A 19,831-nucleotide genomic window follows, 5' to 3' on the forward strand; every position below is an offset into this window, starting at 1 on the left:
GTACGTACATAATTAAAGGGATTAAGAAATACCTTATGGTAACATAATTTGCACTAGACTAGGAAATTATTCTTGAAAGAAAGTCAACAATTATATTTTTCTTGGAGGTCTCTCTTGGTACATTGTAATCTCCATATTCTGCTTTATATCCCATCTGTCTACATACATCTGTTGTCTCTTGCTCTGTACCACAAACTGTTTCAGGCAGTGAGGCATCTATTTTTGTGTAACACACCTAGTTCCATGTGCTTTCATAGGACTAGAGGAAGCTAACCATTAAACAATATAATAATAATAATGATGCTGCTGCTGCTGCTGATGCTAGGTTACCAATTCATATCCAAAAACCATCCAGGGTGTCTTATTTCAAAATATAGATAAAATATATTTTTATATACAAAAACATAACCAAACTGTTCTTTGGAATGCATCATATTGTGTTGTATTTCATTGTTTTTTAAAAGGAATGCACAAAAGGTCAATGAATGTAGACAAATAATTTATTTTTTATTTATTCATTATTTTATGTACACTTGGCATTTTGCAACACAGTCAAAGGGAAACAAATTAAGTGCAAAGCAAGATAAATATTATAGGTTGAATATATTTTAATACTTTTCTATCATCTCTGAATTAGCAGACACTGACAACTCAGGGAGAACATTAATTTCAATTTCTTTATACCGGCAGTAATGGAGTAAACTGCACAACACAGTATTATGATATTTTAAATGATCCAACACAGCAGAAGAAAACAGGCTTAGTTTCTGAAATAGAAATAATTGGTTAACTTTTAAAGATAAGAAGATTTTATCTTTGAATTAACAATATAAGGCATTAGATGATTTCTCCAAAATAAATGAAATCATGAATACAGGGCTAACATCTCTGTTTTGTGTGTATGTGTGCATTCAAGTCAACCCATAATTTATACCCCAAAAGCATCAGTCAAATTAGGAGGAGCCAGGGATCCATGCCAGAGCTGTGTGTGCAAACGCAGACACTTTTGGGTTTACACACAGAAAGAAAGAAGATACAGCAGCCACATCTGAAAAGAAGAAACACACTAATAACATCATCTTCCACTTACTCTTGGTCAAGCAGAACACATACCAGAGGAAAAACTCATTTTGAAATGTAATCAAGTACTTGCCTAAGTATAAAAGAAAAACATGAGTCTCAGAGAGGAATATTAAAATAAATATAGATGTTAAGAAAAACACCGCTAGTATACTAAGAGGAAGACAAAACTAAAAGTGGCACAGCTAATTACTGAATAGGAACACAGAAAACAGATTTGGGATCTAAGACTGCACATACAGAAAGAGCTCTTGGAATACTGACTATATTGACGACTGCAAAGGAGTAGATGCTAGCTTCATGGGCCAATGCAGCTTAAGATCAGGAAAACAGTCCTGAAAAACACATCCAAGAACTGCTGCCCCTCCCTCCAGCTTAGATTTGCTAACCACTGCCTTCACCATACTTTAAATACGCTCTTACTAGCCTTTCTAATCTAAAACTTCCAGTGTTTGTTTGGAAGGAAGAATCTTTTTTTTGGGAATTTACTGAAGCCAGTTAGGACCTGAACGTTCTCATATGTTCACAGTAGCATTTTATACTTTAGGGCTTCAGCCACCATCATGAGGTGCAAATAAACAACCTCACTTTGGACATATTTGTGGCACAGTACTGAGATGAGCTACGTACAAATTAAGAAGCTTTGGATCACAATCAAGAGTGGCTATCCTCATTTATGCTAATTTGAATTAAAGCATTTGCATGACCAACATGCTCCCACCTGCTGCTTGTTATTCTTTTAATTGAAGCTAAATGCCCCCTTCCTTCTGCTTGCTTTAATAGCAAAATTGAGAGGGTAAAAAAAAACCCAAACAACCAAAAGGACAACTACTAGAAAACAAGCAGTTTTCTGGTTTTAACCAAGATATTTTGTAGGGAGCAATAAGATCCAGTTCATCTAACATGAGCAAAGCAAGTGGTGGCCTTCGGTGGAAGCAAGTCAAGCCAGGGGAGAGATAATAGAGAGCACCAAGGTGTAAGCAACCTCTTACTCTGAATCCACCCATGCTAGCTTCCAACAGAAATTTTACTGGGTCTACAAAGACCTCTGCTTTTCCAAAGGTCAATTCAAGACCTCAATTGAAGACTAATCTGATCTGAATTACCCTGCGGAAGAACCTATCTACTCAGTGACAGACCCTAGGAGAATAGTGTCCTAACTTTACTATCTACTCTAGATATTTAAAATTCAATGATATAAATATCCTCCAGCTACAGAAAATGTGCTTAGAGGCAATTATCCCTTTTGTCCTTCTCAACTTGTTATTACAAAAAGGCATAACTTGCTCCTGATGCTCTCAGGCATAGCATGCACAGCACAGGTATTTACAGATAGAGTCTGGACCTATTCCCTCTATTGCTGCTCTTCCACCTTTACAGAAATTAGTTTCTTTAAAAAGTAATGCAACAGGAGTTTCTTGTTACATTACTCAAACTCCTATTGCAGCAGAAAATGGAGCGTACTATTAAATCATAAATACAATGCAAGTATTTTGTTGCTGGTTATGTGATGAGAGGCAGGGAGAGAGACCTATTATGCTTAAATGAATCCAGGTGCTGGATTTAGGTATTTCAATGTGGAAGTCTGGAGATGCCCTTCCTTCTCATCTGCACATATGAATAAATGGGAGCAGGAAATTTCCCCAGGCAATTCACACACCTCATTCCAGAGCTAGGCCAATCTCCACAACCTTCAACTCCACCATCTGCCTGGCAAGGACATGAATGCAAAATGCCACAAGATGCTGAAGAGCTGCTGTGGCTTTATGTTCATTAAAATCCAGAAAGATTACCATCACACAGATTTCACCATGACAGCTGAAGGGCACCTGTAATTGTCTGCATGCCAAAGTTAAATCAGAAAATGCAAGGTTTGCCTGTGAACATATAAATTCCTGGTTATTTTAATTTATTTTAATAACTATTCCAAAATAGTTTCTAGCATAGGCTAGCCATTAGTTTCTAAATTCTAACCAAGCCAGCTATTTTCTCTGTTCCTTTCAGAATAGTGGGTATGTGCAAAAATCTGTGGCAATGCCCTAAAGAAAAATCTAGAGACCAAGGTCTGATAAAAGGGAACCCATCTCTGATGGTGAGCAGAGACAACAACGCCCAACAATGGTAAAATAGTAAATATACAAAAGATGGGGCACTCACCGCAATTATACATGGTACCTCTCTAAAACACTCAGGCATCTGTTTTGTAAACTTGGTCCTCTTCTTCACCTGAATTCAAACACTTGTGTTTGACACTATGAACATGTAGGTAACTGCTATACTCAGTTTCCAACAGGGTAAGCAGGAATAACTGTCACCTAAAAACCACAGCAATCCCAATTCAGTGTAAGGTCTATGTAAACAAATACTAAAGATATACAAATGAAACCATTACTAGTGTATTATAGACAACTCAGTCTCTTCCCAGAAACTATTACCAGTGCCCAAGAATAGGGCTACTTTTCTTAGTCCTTGGTGCAACTTTCAGGCTTTGGAATGACAATCACACTCCCATAACTGTTTTATGTGTTTTGTATGTTACAGATCTGCATGTTGAAAACATTACCAAAATTTTATTCCAGTTAAGTCGCATCCAGATTTTCCTGCTAACTTAAATGAAGATATATGTTATTTCTCCTAAAATAACTAAACAAGGAAATGTACAAGGTTCTTGTGTCTGTTATCAACATGTCAAGTTCCTATGACAGGTATTCTTTCTTTTCCCCTCTCCCCACCTTCTTCAGCAATCAGTACAATGAAGTAAAGAAACCAACCACAGGTGTATCTTGGATCATGGAACAAAGGACAGATGAGGCTGGAAAGGGACCTCTGGAAGCCACCTAGTCCAGCCTCCACCAGCACAAGTAGGGCCAGCCAGTCACTGCCCAGGACGATGAGTATCTCCAAGGATGGAGACTCCACAAGCTCTCTAGGCAACCTGTGCCATAAAATATGTCATCTTGTGTGTTTCAGCACACATCTCTTCTTGTCCTGTTCATGGGCATTGCTGAGAGGAATCTGGCTCCCTCTTCTTCATTCTTTCCTTCCATCGGGTATTCTGATACATTGATCAGATTTCCCTTGAACCTTCCCTAGAGACTTTACCATTTTTACCCCCAAACTGCAGTTTGTCCTCAGAAATGGACCAGTTGCAAAAAACTGGAGCAAGTAAGTCTTACATGCACCTGTGTGTACATGCATAAAATAGTTTCATTAAGTAACAAAAAACATGATTTCACAGTGGTAGGCAAAGAAAAAATATTTTTATGTAGTTAATAAAATGAAACACATATTTTGACTTACTGCACAAACATGTACATGAAAGGTCAATATTAAGAGCATCCAAAAGGTAAATCTTGATTTAGAAGTATAAGCATGTGATACTATGTGGAAAACTATGTTTCTGGGAAAGTAACAGCTCATCTACAGCAAGGCACTTACTTTCCTCACATCTATAAATAGCTCTGGCTACCCTTCCATGAGTTTCCAGATAAATCTGGGTAAGTACCCTTTTTTCTTTTCTCAATTTTCGTGACATTTGCATTTCTTCAGAATCTAAGGAATAGATTACTCAAATAGTTGAGGGTATTTTTATTCTTTTATTTTTAGAAAAGTTGAACAAAACATGCAACAGAAAAACGTCATTCCTCACAATGGATGCCCTTCAGCTAAGGACCTCCGTCCTAACTGTGCCATTTACATCCTTAAATGAAAACAAGACAAGGAGAAACCAGAGCTATGTAACTCAAACAAAAGTATTTAGTCCATTAGCTGAAAAGGAAAATCTCACCATTGCCTCCTACTTGGAGGCTGAGTCTTCTTAATGAGACTCTTCCTGCTGATGCCCTTCTCTGAAGCTCATGAGAATCTGTAACATGCAACACTCATTTCTCAGCCCTTCCAAATGCCAGTTACCACAACTTATCCTGTGCTGGTAAAATTTATTAAAGAGCACCTTCTTGCATTTCATTATCAAGTCAGATATCTAAAAATCACAGAAATCATAATCTCAGTGAAGGACTAAAGCCTTCATTTGGGAAAAAAATATTGACTGTATTTGACACAGCATGTGCAGATGCATTAAACCAGGGATTTCTAGTCTAGTAATTTCAAAAGCTACAACTTACAGAATCACTGTTAAAGAGCAATAATGGACATGTAAATCATATATATAAAGTCACTCCCATAGTCTTCATAATAAAATGCTACATTTTATTTAGTTTTTGTAAATTTAGCAGTCCTGCTGATGTGACATAGGAAATATACCCCATAAGATGCAAAAAGTATACACAGTAAGAACCAGGACTCAGCACACAATTTTTGCAAATGCACAGTGGGTGACATTTCTGATGACAGAGCAGTTAAACTACTCAGTCTTAATTATAGCAATATGAAATATTATCAAAATAGTGGCAATAAATTAATTATGTTTGTCTGTTCAATTCACACATTTATGGAACTATACATACAGCCAGTTAGGTACATGAGATTTTGGAACAGGGAAAGAAGATGCATTTCCAAAAAAAAATCCAAAGCCAAAAGCCAAACTAACAAAATAAAACTATTATATACCACAGGTATTAGCAAGGAGCAAAAGCAGATCCTGGCATTAAGAAAATTCCTCCTCATAATTTTTTTTTTTTTTGCTTCTCTCTGGATGGAATTTGGAGGGTTTGAAGGTTTAAGGATGGATGCTGTTCCAGTCTTGTTTTTCAAGACAGGTAGTACAGCACTGGATGGAATTAATCTCAGTTTAGTACCTAACCTGAGCTAAATCACAGCTTACACAGTCTCCAGAGAGGCTCTCTAGAACATGATTCATTCTACTTTCCTGAAATGTCTGCCTTAGGAGATTAATAACTCTCCAGAGGTGCCCAGATTCCTCCCTTGAAGTAGATGCCTAACTTTCAGAGAACTAACATTCAGTGAGATGAATTCTACTCACTGTCTACTATGATTACTGGACATCTTGTATCTGAAAAATTTAGCATAAGAGCTCTACGGAAATACAAAGGTTTTGGTAGGTTTTGTTGTTGTTTGTGTTTTTTGTTTTTTTGTCTGAAACTTGGACCTCCAAGTACATGGAGGATCATAAGGTCCCATGCAAAACTGTTCTATATAAGTCATGCTCACTAATGGAGCATGAATTAATTAGGTGTACAACTTAAAGAACAGAAATCCCATCCATTTTATAGAGCTATGTAGCCAGACAGCTCAAAATTATGAATACAAGTAAGTCCACTACTGAATTAAAGCCTTGAAGAGTTAAGATGCTTTAAATGGTAAAGTTATCATACTAGTTTTTAAAATTACCCAAGAAATTACATCTTTACCTACAGGCCATCCCACATCAGTTTCATACAGAGGGTATGGAAGATCCCCTTTAGTTAAAAAACAGGAGCAGTTCAGAATAAACCCCTTTTTTGGATATGATAGCCATGGTTTTTTTTAACATTTGGTGTCAAAGCACATCTACAAAGCTTCAGAAAGAGAGATAAACAAACAACAGAACTAAAAAAAAAAAAAGAATATTACTTAACAGCAGAATTTAAATAACACAACTGAGGGACAGTCCAGTGATGGAGATGAGACCCAATTCAAGAGTAATTAAATTCCTCCAGTGGAGGAATTGACAAAATTCATTTTGGATTAAATGAAACTAGAAGTTTCCCTCTATATGACTGCTTTTCAAGGAGACAGCCCACAGTAGTTATCGGACTTTGTATTCATTCTTCATACCCTGTAACACCTTTCACGAGCAGACAAACCAAAAGGCACTTTGGCAAAGCAACACTGAAAATTCAGCACATCTGCCCAGGCTTTTCCTGATGCATGAGTGGAGATTAACTCAGTCTCCAGGTAGAGTAGAGCAATAGTTGAAAGCAGACCTGCTATGAAATACCTTTTGCTATTACACTCACTTTACAAAAGTAATTCCTACATGAAAAACTTTGAGATTTATACATATATATTTATGTATGTACACACATCCAAAAGAATTCATATAGACACACGACCATATGTGTGTGTGTATATATAATTTATGCATACATATATATAAATAAATAGACACAAGTATAAGATAGCAGATCTAAAGAAACAGTGACCTGTTCTTGCTTCTCTGTGACATACGAGGAAGATCTAAAAGCAGGTTGTTTTGCTTATTCTACAAGTATTACAAATGTCAAGTCTGGTCTAACTTTGTTTTGCTGGAAGACTTCTTGCACTTATAAGGCCATAGCTAAGAGCTTCTTACTCTCTGACTGAAGGTTGAAGTCTACAACTACAGATGAAAGTCATTTCCAATCACTTCTTTGCTCTTTGAATTAACTTTATGTTGATAATAGCCGAGTTTTAAACAATCCAAATAAAAAGTCAACTTCAATTTATTTTCCAAGTGACAATAGAGAATCCCTGGAAAAAAAAAATTTCAAACAGATGATGCAACATAAGAAAGAAAAGATCCTCCAGTATGAACAAAATTTCAATTTAAACTTCCTTTATGCTACCTAAAAGGCAACCAGTATTTAAAATATGAAACTCTTTACACGTACATGATTAGAAAAACACTTATTTGATTCATTGATGAGAAAAACTCTATTATAAGTTTACCAGTTTGAAGGCACAATGGCTATTACTTCATCCACATCCCATTCTATTTACAGTGAAAAACAAAACGGATCTCTATAGAAAAAAAAGGAGATAAACACAGAACAACCCCTGAGAAGTGAAATTTTACAACAAATACATTTGTTTTGAACTCTGTTCTTTGTAAACTCCCATTATCTGTACCTGTGTTCTCATGTAACTAGAATAATATTGTTTAATAATTACAACGAAAAATATAGACAAAAAAATGTTAAAAGTTCACAGAAAAACAAATGAACCCAAACATGATTGAGAGAAATGAGGTCTCACAGAGAATCATACCAAAGCTGACTCTTTCAGTATGGAAAAAAAGGTAAATAAATTTAAAGTTCTCTGACAATGCCCAGATTTCTAAAGAGGAAAAGAAAATGGAATGGCATAAACTAGTTGGAAATCCCATAGAGCCATCTGTGTGGAGGAGAAAAAAAATCAAAAAGCCAACTGTGCATGCCCTTCTTTGGATCTGGAATTCCCCAGAGATTCAGCAAAATTTAAAAATCTGAAGAACTAGGTCTTTCAATAAAATTGGATAAATGTTCTGTAGCTGTTTCATGGTATGGTTTATAAAGTATTGGCACCAGCACAAAGAGTTCAAAGCAGTCATTCAGGAGTCACAGATTGTCAGATTTTTAACAATTTGCAGCAGTCCTCTAGTAGCAGTTGGTTATTTACTGCATGAACTGAAGTGTTCTTTGTCACTGATCTTCAGCACAATACTGTACTTCTCTCAGACTAAGTATTTTTCTTCTTATTCCAGTAGGTAATAAGTGCCATCAATACAAGAATAACAGAATCAGTATCAAAAGACAGCCTACATTTTATGGTCCATATGCATCAACAATGGCTAAAAAGGTAAAATTCTAAACCAAAGCTGTACAGAGCAACATACTCTAGCAGTGGTATTCAAGGAAAAAGAAAAAAAAGATAAAAGCTTCATCCAAGAAAGTGCAAAAGGAAGAAACTTCCAGAAATTGTCCATCAACACAGTTTTCCTTCTCCAGACGTCAGGCAGTCTTAAAGAGAGAGTGCAATAGTACTTTGAGCTACTCTCCTCTTGGAAAAACAAAACAAAAACCTAAATAAAATAAAATCCAGTACTAAAGTCTGGTGATAAAATCATCAAATCGTATTGCCCTTGTTTCAAACCCATTATATTTTCATTGCTGTTTTACTGAACAAAGATGCTTGTTTTTACACCTGACAGTAGATTTGATGCCAGTGAAAGGACAGGTGCTAACACATTATCCAAGTTCTACTTTTCATGGTACTCTGCACAATAACCAGACGTTTCACAAATCAGGTTTTGACCATGACAGAAATTTGAAAAAGAAAACTACCCGAGAGTTTTCTACACATTACCAGTTATGACATTAAGTATTTGGCTTAAACTTTGTGTCTCAATAGCAAGAAGCAGATGTCAATTTTATCTTTCATTTCTTCTCTAAGTTTGAGTGGTCCAAGTTCTTGCATTTATCTGTTGTGTTGCTTAAGCTGGACTGTAAAACATCACTGCATCTATTTCAGGTGAAGGAAGTGAGAAAACTGTATCAGATACAATTCATTGCCAAAACTTGAAGACAAAGTGCCTTTTCTATCTGTTCTTATACACACTTAAACTGGTTTTCAAGTAACCAGTTGTAGGCCAGATGATAAAATCTTATGCTTCAGGCCAAACTAGAATGCTACAATATCAGTGTATGTATATACAAATACATATGTATACATTTATATGTACACACACAAACACAAGAAAAGGAAGCACCCATATTTTCCTTACTGATAAATATTGAACTTCTGCTTTCACCTGGATATTAACATAGTGTATTGTGTATAACACCCCATGAAGGGACATTTAAGAAGACATTCATTTGCTTCTCATTAAAGCCAGACATCTGGCAAGTATTTAAAAACATGCAGTGCCACCAATTAACAGAGTAAAATAATTCTTACCTACAATATCAACTTTAAGAAACACAATACATTTAAATGTATTTTACACATTTGTATCGATAATTAATAGTTTCAACTATTTTATAGCAGATTTATATTCTCCTTAAAAAAGAAAATCAGCACGAATTTACAGGAAAACAACTCTGTCAAACAAGTTCCACAGCAGCATATGTAGGGAGTCACTGGGTGAAACTCTTTTTTATGAACACATTAGGAAAGCTGGCATTCAGTTCTAGCACAACTCTATTATCGATCTGTGAACAGAAGGACACATCGAGTAAAGAAAGATCTTTACAAGACTCTAGCAATTTTCTTAAAGATGCAGGGCTCACCATCCTCGTTCCTGTTCAAAAACAAAACAGAATTGTAAAGTTACCAAGAATAGTGCAGGGCTTTAAGTTGTTAATACCGTGTCAAAAAATGCTACTACAACACAACTTTTATCTAGATTATTTAAATGGGTTTTCAAATTAAAATCTTCTCAGAGAGCACACAGAATTTTTACCTTTAGAAAGCCTAGTATATTTTCTTAACTACTTAAGTCACTGTCATTTCCTATTGGGGAGCAACTTTATAACTTCAAGGGGAATCTCTTACTACAGAAGCCAGGTACCCAGAGCCACAAGACCTCTCAGGGACCAGACACTGGGCTTAGGCAGCAGCATGGAATGCTACAGTCATGCTCTCCTGTTGAGCACACAGACCATCAGCACAGCAGACAAGTGATCGGGGGCTACTCCAATTCCAAAAGCATCAGCAAGGCTCCCAGGGCTCCAGAACAAGTGTGGGTATTACACACATGCAGGAGCAGTTATTCAAGAAACTGCTGACCATACATAAATATATGTATCAAACACTAGTTAAACCCTGCTAAAAGCAAGACCACAGTGACTGAACTCCCAAGTGTCACACAGGGTCATAACAAGCATAGGATTCAATCAGAAACCAAATAAATTGATGTTTATAAGCACAAATCGTCACATCCATTACATATGATGGACATCCAGAGGAGGACATTCATGCCTTACAGGAAAGACTGCCAGCCTGGCAGGTTACCATAGGCAAGTGAACTGAGACAGGGGTCTAGAGTGGGCTAAACTGCTCATCAAGCTTTCCCTCTAAAGAGTTTATCCATCCAACACTACTGCAGAAAACTGCTGGCAGACACTTCAACTCACATAGCTCCATCTTCAGCTAACTAGCACCCCAAAAAGCCATCTAGTTCAGGATCTTGTCTAGGGACAGGGCCAATTATGCTCCCTACACTCCTTACCTCCCCTGCAAAAAAAGAAGCAGATTTTTTTAAAGGAGCTTTTCACTGGTGAATCTTCTCAACTGCCAAAAATTATAATTTTAGGGTTTCTAAAGCTATCTTTCATGAATGCTACTACTTTTCTGAATTTCTTCATACTTACAGCCCCTTCACAGTTTAACTACATTATGTCAAGAAAAAAAAGAGAAAAACCAAAAATCTCCAGCCTATTAGTTGCAATAATTAAGGTGCAATGAAAGAAGCAGTGAGATCATTCCCAATTCACTATTTCTAAATCACTTGTACTCCCATGCACATCTCTTCTGTTCCCTCAAGGGCATCTGTTTTCCAGACTCCCTTGCATCTCAAAATGACCCCTGTTGAGTTGTTTCTGCACTAATTTAATACTTTTGAAACTGGATAACCAGAACAATACAGTGCACTGAGCACACAGTCAGTAATTTTATAGTAAGTCTTATGCTGTTTTTTCCATTTCATGTCTAAATAACGCTAATCTTCTCTATTCCCATTAGAATGATGCCAATGAGCTGATGTTTTCCAAAAATTGTCCACAGAATCTCTTTCCTACAAAACAGAAGCTAACATAAATCCAGTCCCCTATATATTTAGGTGATGTTATTTTGCCTCATGTGACTACTTTGCACTTGATTCAATGTTTTCCTCCTGCTTTATCACCTGTTTAGTAAGTATCACAAGATCATTCTGCCATTTTTCAGTGTTAAATTCTTCAGAATAAGATTTTTCTACCCTTAAGACCTGTGTGTTACCCTCTGGCGTTATTTACCCCTCTGCCTGGACTACTTATAAGCAGATCAGAACAGACATTTGGTAACCACATTAGTGACATCACTGTGAAAAGAGATGATACATTCTTGTCCTCTGCTGTCTCTGAAACACTCATAATCCAGGAAAAGACAGCTAAATTTCAAAAGCAGAACAACTAAAGCTTTTGAAAACCCAATCTTCTATGGATTAGAGTAGTGCTCACATTCACCAAGAACTTGAAGGAATTCTAAAAGACTGGAGAGACAAAGCTAATGCTACCTTTGCTGGGATGCAGCCCTTCTTCAAAATAGGGTGATGTCCTCTGTATGTCCACTGACTGACCTTCTCATGGCTGCCACTGGTCTACACAGAGCAAAAGATGATCTTACTGTTTTATAGCTCCTAATCCCAGCCCTTTATAGAAGGTTGTGTCATATTTGTAACCCTGCATTACTCTAGCAATGAAGCTGATTTAAGAGACAGATCACATAGCAGAAACAAGATTTCCAGAACCCTGTATTTGAGCTCATTTAGAATCACTGCATAAATACCATTTAGTCCTAACAATTTATTATTGTTCAATGTATTGATTTGTTCAAACACTTTTTGTATTGGCATTCCAATTTAAGGCAGCTTTCCAAGCTAATCTCCTGGAAAGAATGGCTCTGATGTAGCAGCCTGCTTGATCCCCTTCACCACGAACACAAATGGGCACACAACAGTTCTCCTGCAACAGCCTTGTATTGGGATGAGCCTTCACACCCGGACTATCTACGAGCTCAGGCACTCCTGTAAACTTGTAAGACAGCTGAAACACAGTATCATTCACCTCTACCCAGTGCTTCCTTAATACCTCAAACTGCCTTTCCCTGGTTTTATTTCATTTTCTAGAATTCATCTTATTTCCGTTCTCTGAATGGGATTCAATTTCAGAAATACTCCAAATGGTTTCATTAGTCTCCAGTACTCTTCTGCATAAGCAAGGAGGTATCTGAATGTGGTCTCCAATTATCCTATGTCAGGCTCTTAGATTAGTTGCTTTGAGACATCATTGAACATCACCAAGGAGTGTCTTTGATATCATGCCCCAAAATTTTATATCCTCTACAGAGACTAAGCTTGCTATCACTGTGATTTTAACTCCCTTACCATTATATAATCACCATCATCAGAACTGTCTGGTGGTTCATGCAATAGTCCCTAAAGCTTCACATAGAAATTCTGTAACATGCTTTATTTATTCACTTCATTTGACCACACACTTTACCACAGTATCACTGTTCTACCATGAGGATCTGCTCTATCATTCCAAATACAACTCTAGGAACAACACATTATGCTACTTATATTTTTTTTTCCACCAAGCCTTAAAATTGCTACTACATCAGCACCTTCATCTAAACCCAGCCTCATTTATGCATCACAGCTTTTATGCTTCAAGATCCAAACGTGTGTTTCTACAAAAATTCTAGATTTAGATGCCTAGCCACAGATTTTTTTGTGTAGGATGTTCTTCATTCCTTCCTACCTGAACTTTGATAGTTCTCCTATCATTTCATCCAAGACTTTTAATAGATTTGCAACTAAGTAGGTCATCCTACATTGCATGCCTTATTGCACCTGGGTTTTTTCCCTCCTCGGACTTAAAATTTTATGTTAGGAAATACCTTTTTCTAAAAGCAATCCAGTTGGGGTTTGGTTATTCACACCACAGGATAAATGCACATCATCTGTAGTCTTTTATTTATACAATGTGCAGCTGGTTATGTATGTATCCTAAAAGCCAATTCAAAAGCATTTCAGTATTTTAATGCAGCACATTTTCCTTTGCTTTTGAAAGACTGACAATGTAGCCTGCTAGTTAATTACTTATATAGAGCATTTTTCTTCTTGAGTCTGGAGGCTTTTGGATCTTTATTATTTACTACTTCTCCTCCATAGACTAATCAGCCATTTTTCAGAATACATACATAACCAAAACATTAAAATCTGCTGTTTAATTCTGTTGTTCAGTTAATTCTCTGGTATCAGCTTTGTAACAGGCAGCTCTGAGTAATGATCTCTTTCCTCAAACAATTATGCTTATTAGCTGTAAATAATTTAATTGATATCCATCATATATCCAAGTCTTCAAATTCTATAGCTGTTTAGGACACCTGTGCAGGACAGCTATAAAAACTGCAGAACCCAAATTTCTAGGGCAAGAGACACTACTACACACCAAATAATATTTCAGAGTACCGACTCTTGAAAATAACTAGCACTCTTCCCTCAAATATTCTTACTTTTCTTTCCTTTCTTGCCCTAGACTAGCCAAACGACTTTTATTCATTATATTTTATTCAGTCTATTGCACAAAACTCAAATTCAAAATTTTAATGTGCTACAATACACATTTTCATGTTTGAATTGACTAACTACGTGTTGATGGTCTCAAGATAAAGCTGAAAACTTTGACAGCTGGCAAGGGGGCAGTTGGGTTTTCTGTTGCTCAGGAAGGTGTGGGAGGTGTTGGAATGTAGATAGGAATATATGAATTTTGTGGTAACGAGGGTGTCTACTTTTCATTACTCCTTTTGTGCAGGACAGAGGCAGTTGGAACTTTTGCAGAGCTAGGTTAATACGATTTACTCTTCCCCCTTTGCAGCAGCTGAGAACCCCACAAGAAGAGAACTAAGCAGCTGATGTGATGTGTAAGAAAAGCTTTTGACACTGTTAATTCAGGTTGCCATCTGACTTGTCACATTGCTCAATGCTGATCACAGTTTGAAGACTAATTTTTTAACTACTGGTCTAGAGGTGTCCACTTAACTTTTGATAGCACTGGCAGATGTACTGCGTCACTACAGAACTGTCAGATGATCATAGCTGGATCCTTCTGACAGAGGGTAGAAACATGCCATGTCACTCAGCAGAAAACATGTGGGCTGAGAAGGAAATGATACTTATAAGCAGGCAGTTCAGGATGCAGTGGGCAAAAGAAAGCTTGGAACTAGAAGTTCACAAGAAGCACATCCTCATGCATTCAGTGACACACACCATGCTTCTTCTTCCAAACTTGTGATACAGCAGATATGGACCAGCCCATGATTTTTGTTTTTTTAACAGAAATGTACTTTCTATGTTTTACATAGCACAAACACAGCCTGACATCCAACAATGCTTGCATGGGCCAGTAAGTATGCAGAGTCCTTGAAAAACAGCAATTTTAATCTTCTACGGAGTCCTCTGACTCTGTAACAAGGAAATTGCCAAACAATTATGGTAAAGGACAGATATGTAGCAAGCCTCAGGACCTATCACCTTCAAATAGCATCCAGGCTATATATAATGTGCATTTTTCATCCCTTACAGTTCAACAAGATTTCTTTCAGAGGCTTAGACTTCTCCACCCCTGAAGGTATTGTGATGATAAATAACCTATAGCTGAAACAAGAAGTTTTCTCTGACAAGTTTATAAGTTCTAACAACTGCAGGGAGACACCAGTATAGTATCTTCAGCACTGGTGATTGCAGTGAAGGAAAGACATTCTGACCCTTATTTGGATAAGTGCTTATATGCAGGAAAAAAACTCACTTTTATACAGCTTTGTTGAAGCAAAAGAAGTCTGTTACAGCACACAGTGTTAACCCAGCAGCAATACCTCTACACCCTTCACAATGCACATGCAAGACAGACATTTCTTAACTTGGGAGATGACAAAGGATATAATGAGAGCACCTCTCATTCCTTCACATCACAGAGAAGACCCACTGTTCAAGGTTACTCTTGCAAAGCTGAGCTCTGACCTCTTACAGCTTCAGACCTGTTGTCACACTTCTACTGAAGGACAAAAACATACTACACATTCATGCAGCTTAAAGTAACAGGATGGCCTTGTATCACATGCCCAAAGTAAGAGCACATTCAGAGATTTATGACTTCCTTGGTACTCCTGCACAGTGAGCGATTCGCTCTTTAGTTCCAACAACAGAGACTTCTGCACTTGTACGGGAACACCTGGCAACTCTACCTCCAGATGACATGATGTAGTTCTACTTGACAGCTCTTTCTTGTAACCACAGACTGTAGTGGTTACTACATTCAGAAAAAAAGATTAACACAGTCTTCTTGCTATTGCCAAAAAAGCATGGCAAGTCCTTTTTTTTTTTATTTTTTTTTTTCAGATTTTTAATTTTCCAGATTTTTCAACTGGATATCCCCTAGAGGGGATTTATCTGAATGCAACATGCAATCTCATAGCAAAAGTTAGACTAAAAATCCATCTGACTCAGCAATATTGGTAAGCACCCAGGAAACAGAACAAACTCCTTTTCCACTTTCACATTATTAAAAAAAATCATTAGGATGTCCAGCTAAATTAAAATCTGATTTCAAACACTAAAGAAATGTGTCAGCAAGCCTTCACCGCTGTCAGAAAGGCAACAGAAATAACAGACTATCCATAAGTTTAGCACAGCCAAACTATTCTTTGGGAAGCCTCTGGTGCAGTAACAAGGTCTGACCCCTTTGTGAATAGACTCAAGGCCATTGTAACAGAAACACACGGAAGTGGGTGGTCAGGGGCAGAAGTGTTTCTTAGAGACTCAATTCCCTACACCATTTGGAAACTTTTCATGTCTGAACAGGGCAGTGTGACTCTGGTAATTTAGCTGCAGAGCAGATTCTCTTAGAGATACTCAAAACACAGTACCCCTGAGGGGCATAAACATAACTACAACTTGAACTAGGTGGAGTTTTTTTCTGTTCATATGTCTTTCCTGTGTTGGTCAGAAGGCAGCTGTCTCAGTCAGAAGTAAAACTATTCACCATTATAGAAGAGTGTTCTGGAATGCCAATCTGAAGCCATATGGTAAATACTTTGAAAACATAAATACTGATAAGAATAAATCCTTAAACTTGCTTGGAAAATTATTCACCTTGATGGCTCTCAGTTCTTTGCAGTATCCCTCTCAACCTAAATGTAGTATTTTCATTACAATTATTAAACATTAGAAGTACACAGAGCAACTACTTTATTGCCTTTCATTTAAATCTTCCTTTTTCAGCTATTCTGTGAAACTAAGTTGGTAAAACCATGAAGAATTTTCTCCCACACTGATGTCACAAACAGCCCTGCTGTCCTACATTATTATAAAAAGAAAACCTCATATGACACCATAAAAGAATAAATTCAGCATCACACAAAACTACACTTCTCAAAGTCCTTACTCAAGAGTTCAAAGTATATTTACTTTAGATCTCTAAAAATATTTTCAACTATGGAAACTGCAGAGGATTAGAAATTCCAGATTTGCTATGCTTTTTGACCCTCATCATTTCCTTCCCACCTTACTAGAAAGTCTATTTAGGTTTTGCTGTTAATTACCCTTTAATCTTTAATAACTCAAATTCACTTACCGATAAAAGTGATGAACAAGTTCAGTATTGCACAGTACATAATACGCACTATACAATATATAACAAATATTTATTGCACAAAAGCAAAATCTGTTTATTGATCACAGACTCGTGCTATAAATCTATTTTGTCACACTTCACAGAGATAAAAACACAAACAAAAGCAGCTAGAATAAAAAAAATTGGATCTTCTGATAATCAGAAGAGAAAGGTTTCAGTTAAAAAAGCTGATGGTCATGAAAATAAACGTTGGTGGAAAAAATCTTGCTTAAATTCCAATTTAAGCAATTCATACTCAGCAGCCAAATTACACAGCTGGGATAAATCCATGGGCTTCTGAGACAGAAATCATGCAGCGAGTAAAAGTCCCTCTTTTTTTTTTTTTATGTGCTAAGCCAGAATTTTAATAAATAATTATTTAACAAATATGTATAGAAGACAATTTTGTCTTAAGGACTACTTTTTTAACTGAAAGGCTTTTGAGACACTGCAAAACAAGCACCAGCATACCCCGATTATCTTACCCAATATATCCAGCTGCCGTAAGTGCGTGCAGTTGGCAGCGAGCTCCTCGATGTCTGTGTCACACACAGACCTGTTGGCCGTAAGAAAGAGCTTCTGCAAATTCGGGAGCTTGCGTGCAAGGTTTGTAAAGCAGCCTGTACTGCTCTGCAGTGTAGGACACCAACCAAGATCAAGTTCTTCCAAAAGCTGGCAGCCTGAAGCCAATTCCGCAATCCCGCTTTCAGTTATGTTTTTGCATCTCCACAAATCCAGACTGCGAAGCTTTTTGCATTTTGCTCCCATCATGCTTGCTATGAGGTCATAGTCTTCAATCTGCAAGGAAAGCAGACACTCCGTCATGTACAGCATTCTTCGAGACATACAGAGCTATTTCAAGGTTTGCTTCCTAACACACAACACATCTGTCTCAAGCATTTGTAATTTCTAAAGAGCTACAAAAATTGTTCATTGCATGGTACAGTGAAATCTACTTTTATAAAAGACAAAAATAAAATAAATTCCCTATAAACACCAGACTTGGCTCTTTTTAAATTCACTTAATACTGAGGGTCAAACTGCAGGAAAAGTTATTTCTCTGAAGAAACTTTTTTTTTTGCACAGTTGTTTTCCCCTTAAAAGATAATTACAACAGCTTTTATGACCACAGGAAGTGGAGCTATTGAAGAATGATTGAAGACTGTACTTATTTCCATTTTAAGTTCATCAGTTGCTATATCTCCTTATGAAAGTCTTATTAATTACTTATTAAGTGATTACGCATACAGAGAATGCCCAGAAACTTAGAAAAAGGCTGAAGAACACTGAGAAAGCCTACAAGCCATTTTAGGCCTACTAAACTAGTACATAACCCTTAAATATATGACCTGCATTCATCTTGGACCTTTTAAAAGAGTAGAGTCTTGTATCAACCTTGCATTTAACACACCTTTGTGAAACAAACCCAGATTGGTTCCAAAGCAAGTGCACACACACACACACACACACACACACACACACACACACACACAATCCCCCCACACATCCTGAACTGTCCAAGCACTCACCATGACACAGCTGCCCAGGCTGAGGTGCTGCAGTTCCGAGCAGAAGTTCAAAATACTGAGCAGAGCTGTTTGCTGCCATGGGGGAACACATCAGAAGGAAATATGGAAAGTGAAACAAAGAGAAGAGGTCAATTAGACATTAAAGGCTGTCACCACATTTCCTGAAATACAGCTCAAAATTCTTTTACAGGTGCCTCAAATGCCACTTAATGAGTCTCTGGGTACTTTACCCATTGATTGGCCTAAAGAAATGGTAATCGTTAAAACCTTTATGCAAGTCACTTTGGTTGGGGTTGTGTGCTGCCCTGAAGATACCCACACACCACTGACCTATCTGCTCATTTCCCATAGGAGAGCTGGTGAAGAAGTGCAGCAAGATCAAATAACAGGCAAGGCCAGCCTCAAATACAGAGAGCTGGCCACACACCAGGAGAAGAGGGCAGGCTCTGACATTCGCTGATCAGCTGCAGCCTGATGGAACTGCCAATAGAGCTGCACAGCATCAGGGCTGGGCTGGGGACTTCAATGTCAAAGGCGACTCCACGCTGACACGGATGCTGACAGCCACTGAGTGCTTGTCACTACTATCACACAGACTGAAACAGATATAATGGGTATTTTACACTCCTGTTCCTGCCATTTAGCATTGCCATTCTTTGCAGAAAGTACTGCACATTGCTCAGCCTGAAACTGACTGCAACATCAGATGCACCTTACAGAAGTGCACAGCTAGTCTGTTCCACAACAAAGGAAACTTTACCGATTTTTACCTGTGATTCTAAGATACAGAAAAGATCCTTCTGCACTGTCTGTATATAAACTTTGTTTTGCATTTTGAAACACACACAGTGTGAAAAAAAGAATATAATCTGGGATTCACATCACAAATACCTGTGCATCATACTTAAAACGTCATTTCATTAGGGCTTCGTGATCTATATGACCTTTAAAACAGGACTAAGCTTCACAACATGTTAACAACAAAAATATGTGCATTTCTACAGGACATACAACAGTTTGTAATAGAAAAAAACCCAAGCAGTATACAAGTAATAAAGTACTCTACTGCTATTAAGTGTAATTACAGCAAGAACACTAGTCAACAGTGTTTGTATGCTGGGGTAGTATAACTTATAGTTTCTTTAAATA

At 37.3% G+C, this 19,831-nt stretch overlaps 1 protein-coding gene across 3 annotated transcripts in view; it reads right to left on the reverse strand.

The window, feature by feature from the left end:
• Positions 1 to 486: 486 nt before the first annotated feature.
• The window catches only part of FBXL4 (F-box and leucine rich repeat protein 4), a 62,907-nt gene continuing 43,562 nt past the window's right edge, over positions 487 to 19,831 (reverse strand). For all 3 annotated transcript variants that reach the window (XM_021545011.3, XM_077782287.2, XM_077782286.2), the window contains 3 exons: positions 18,683 to 18,754; positions 17,639 to 17,951; positions 487 to 10,018 (listed from right to left, as the gene is read on the reverse strand). In XM_021545011.3, the coding sequence (XP_021400686.1) occupies positions 9,855 to 10,018; positions 17,639 to 17,951; positions 18,683 to 18,754 (549 nt within the window). In that variant the 3' untranslated portion in view covers positions 487 to 9,854. The remainder of the gene's footprint in view (positions 10,019 to 17,638; positions 17,952 to 18,682; positions 18,755 to 19,831) is intronic.

The sequence above is a fragment of the Lonchura striata genome, chromosome 3 (genome assembly GCF_050655825.1).
Source record: "Lonchura striata isolate lonStrDom1 chromosome 3, ASM5065582v1, whole genome shotgun sequence".
In the NCBI taxonomy this organism is placed as follows: domain Eukaryota; kingdom Metazoa; phylum Chordata; class Aves; order Passeriformes; family Estrildidae; genus Lonchura; species Lonchura striata.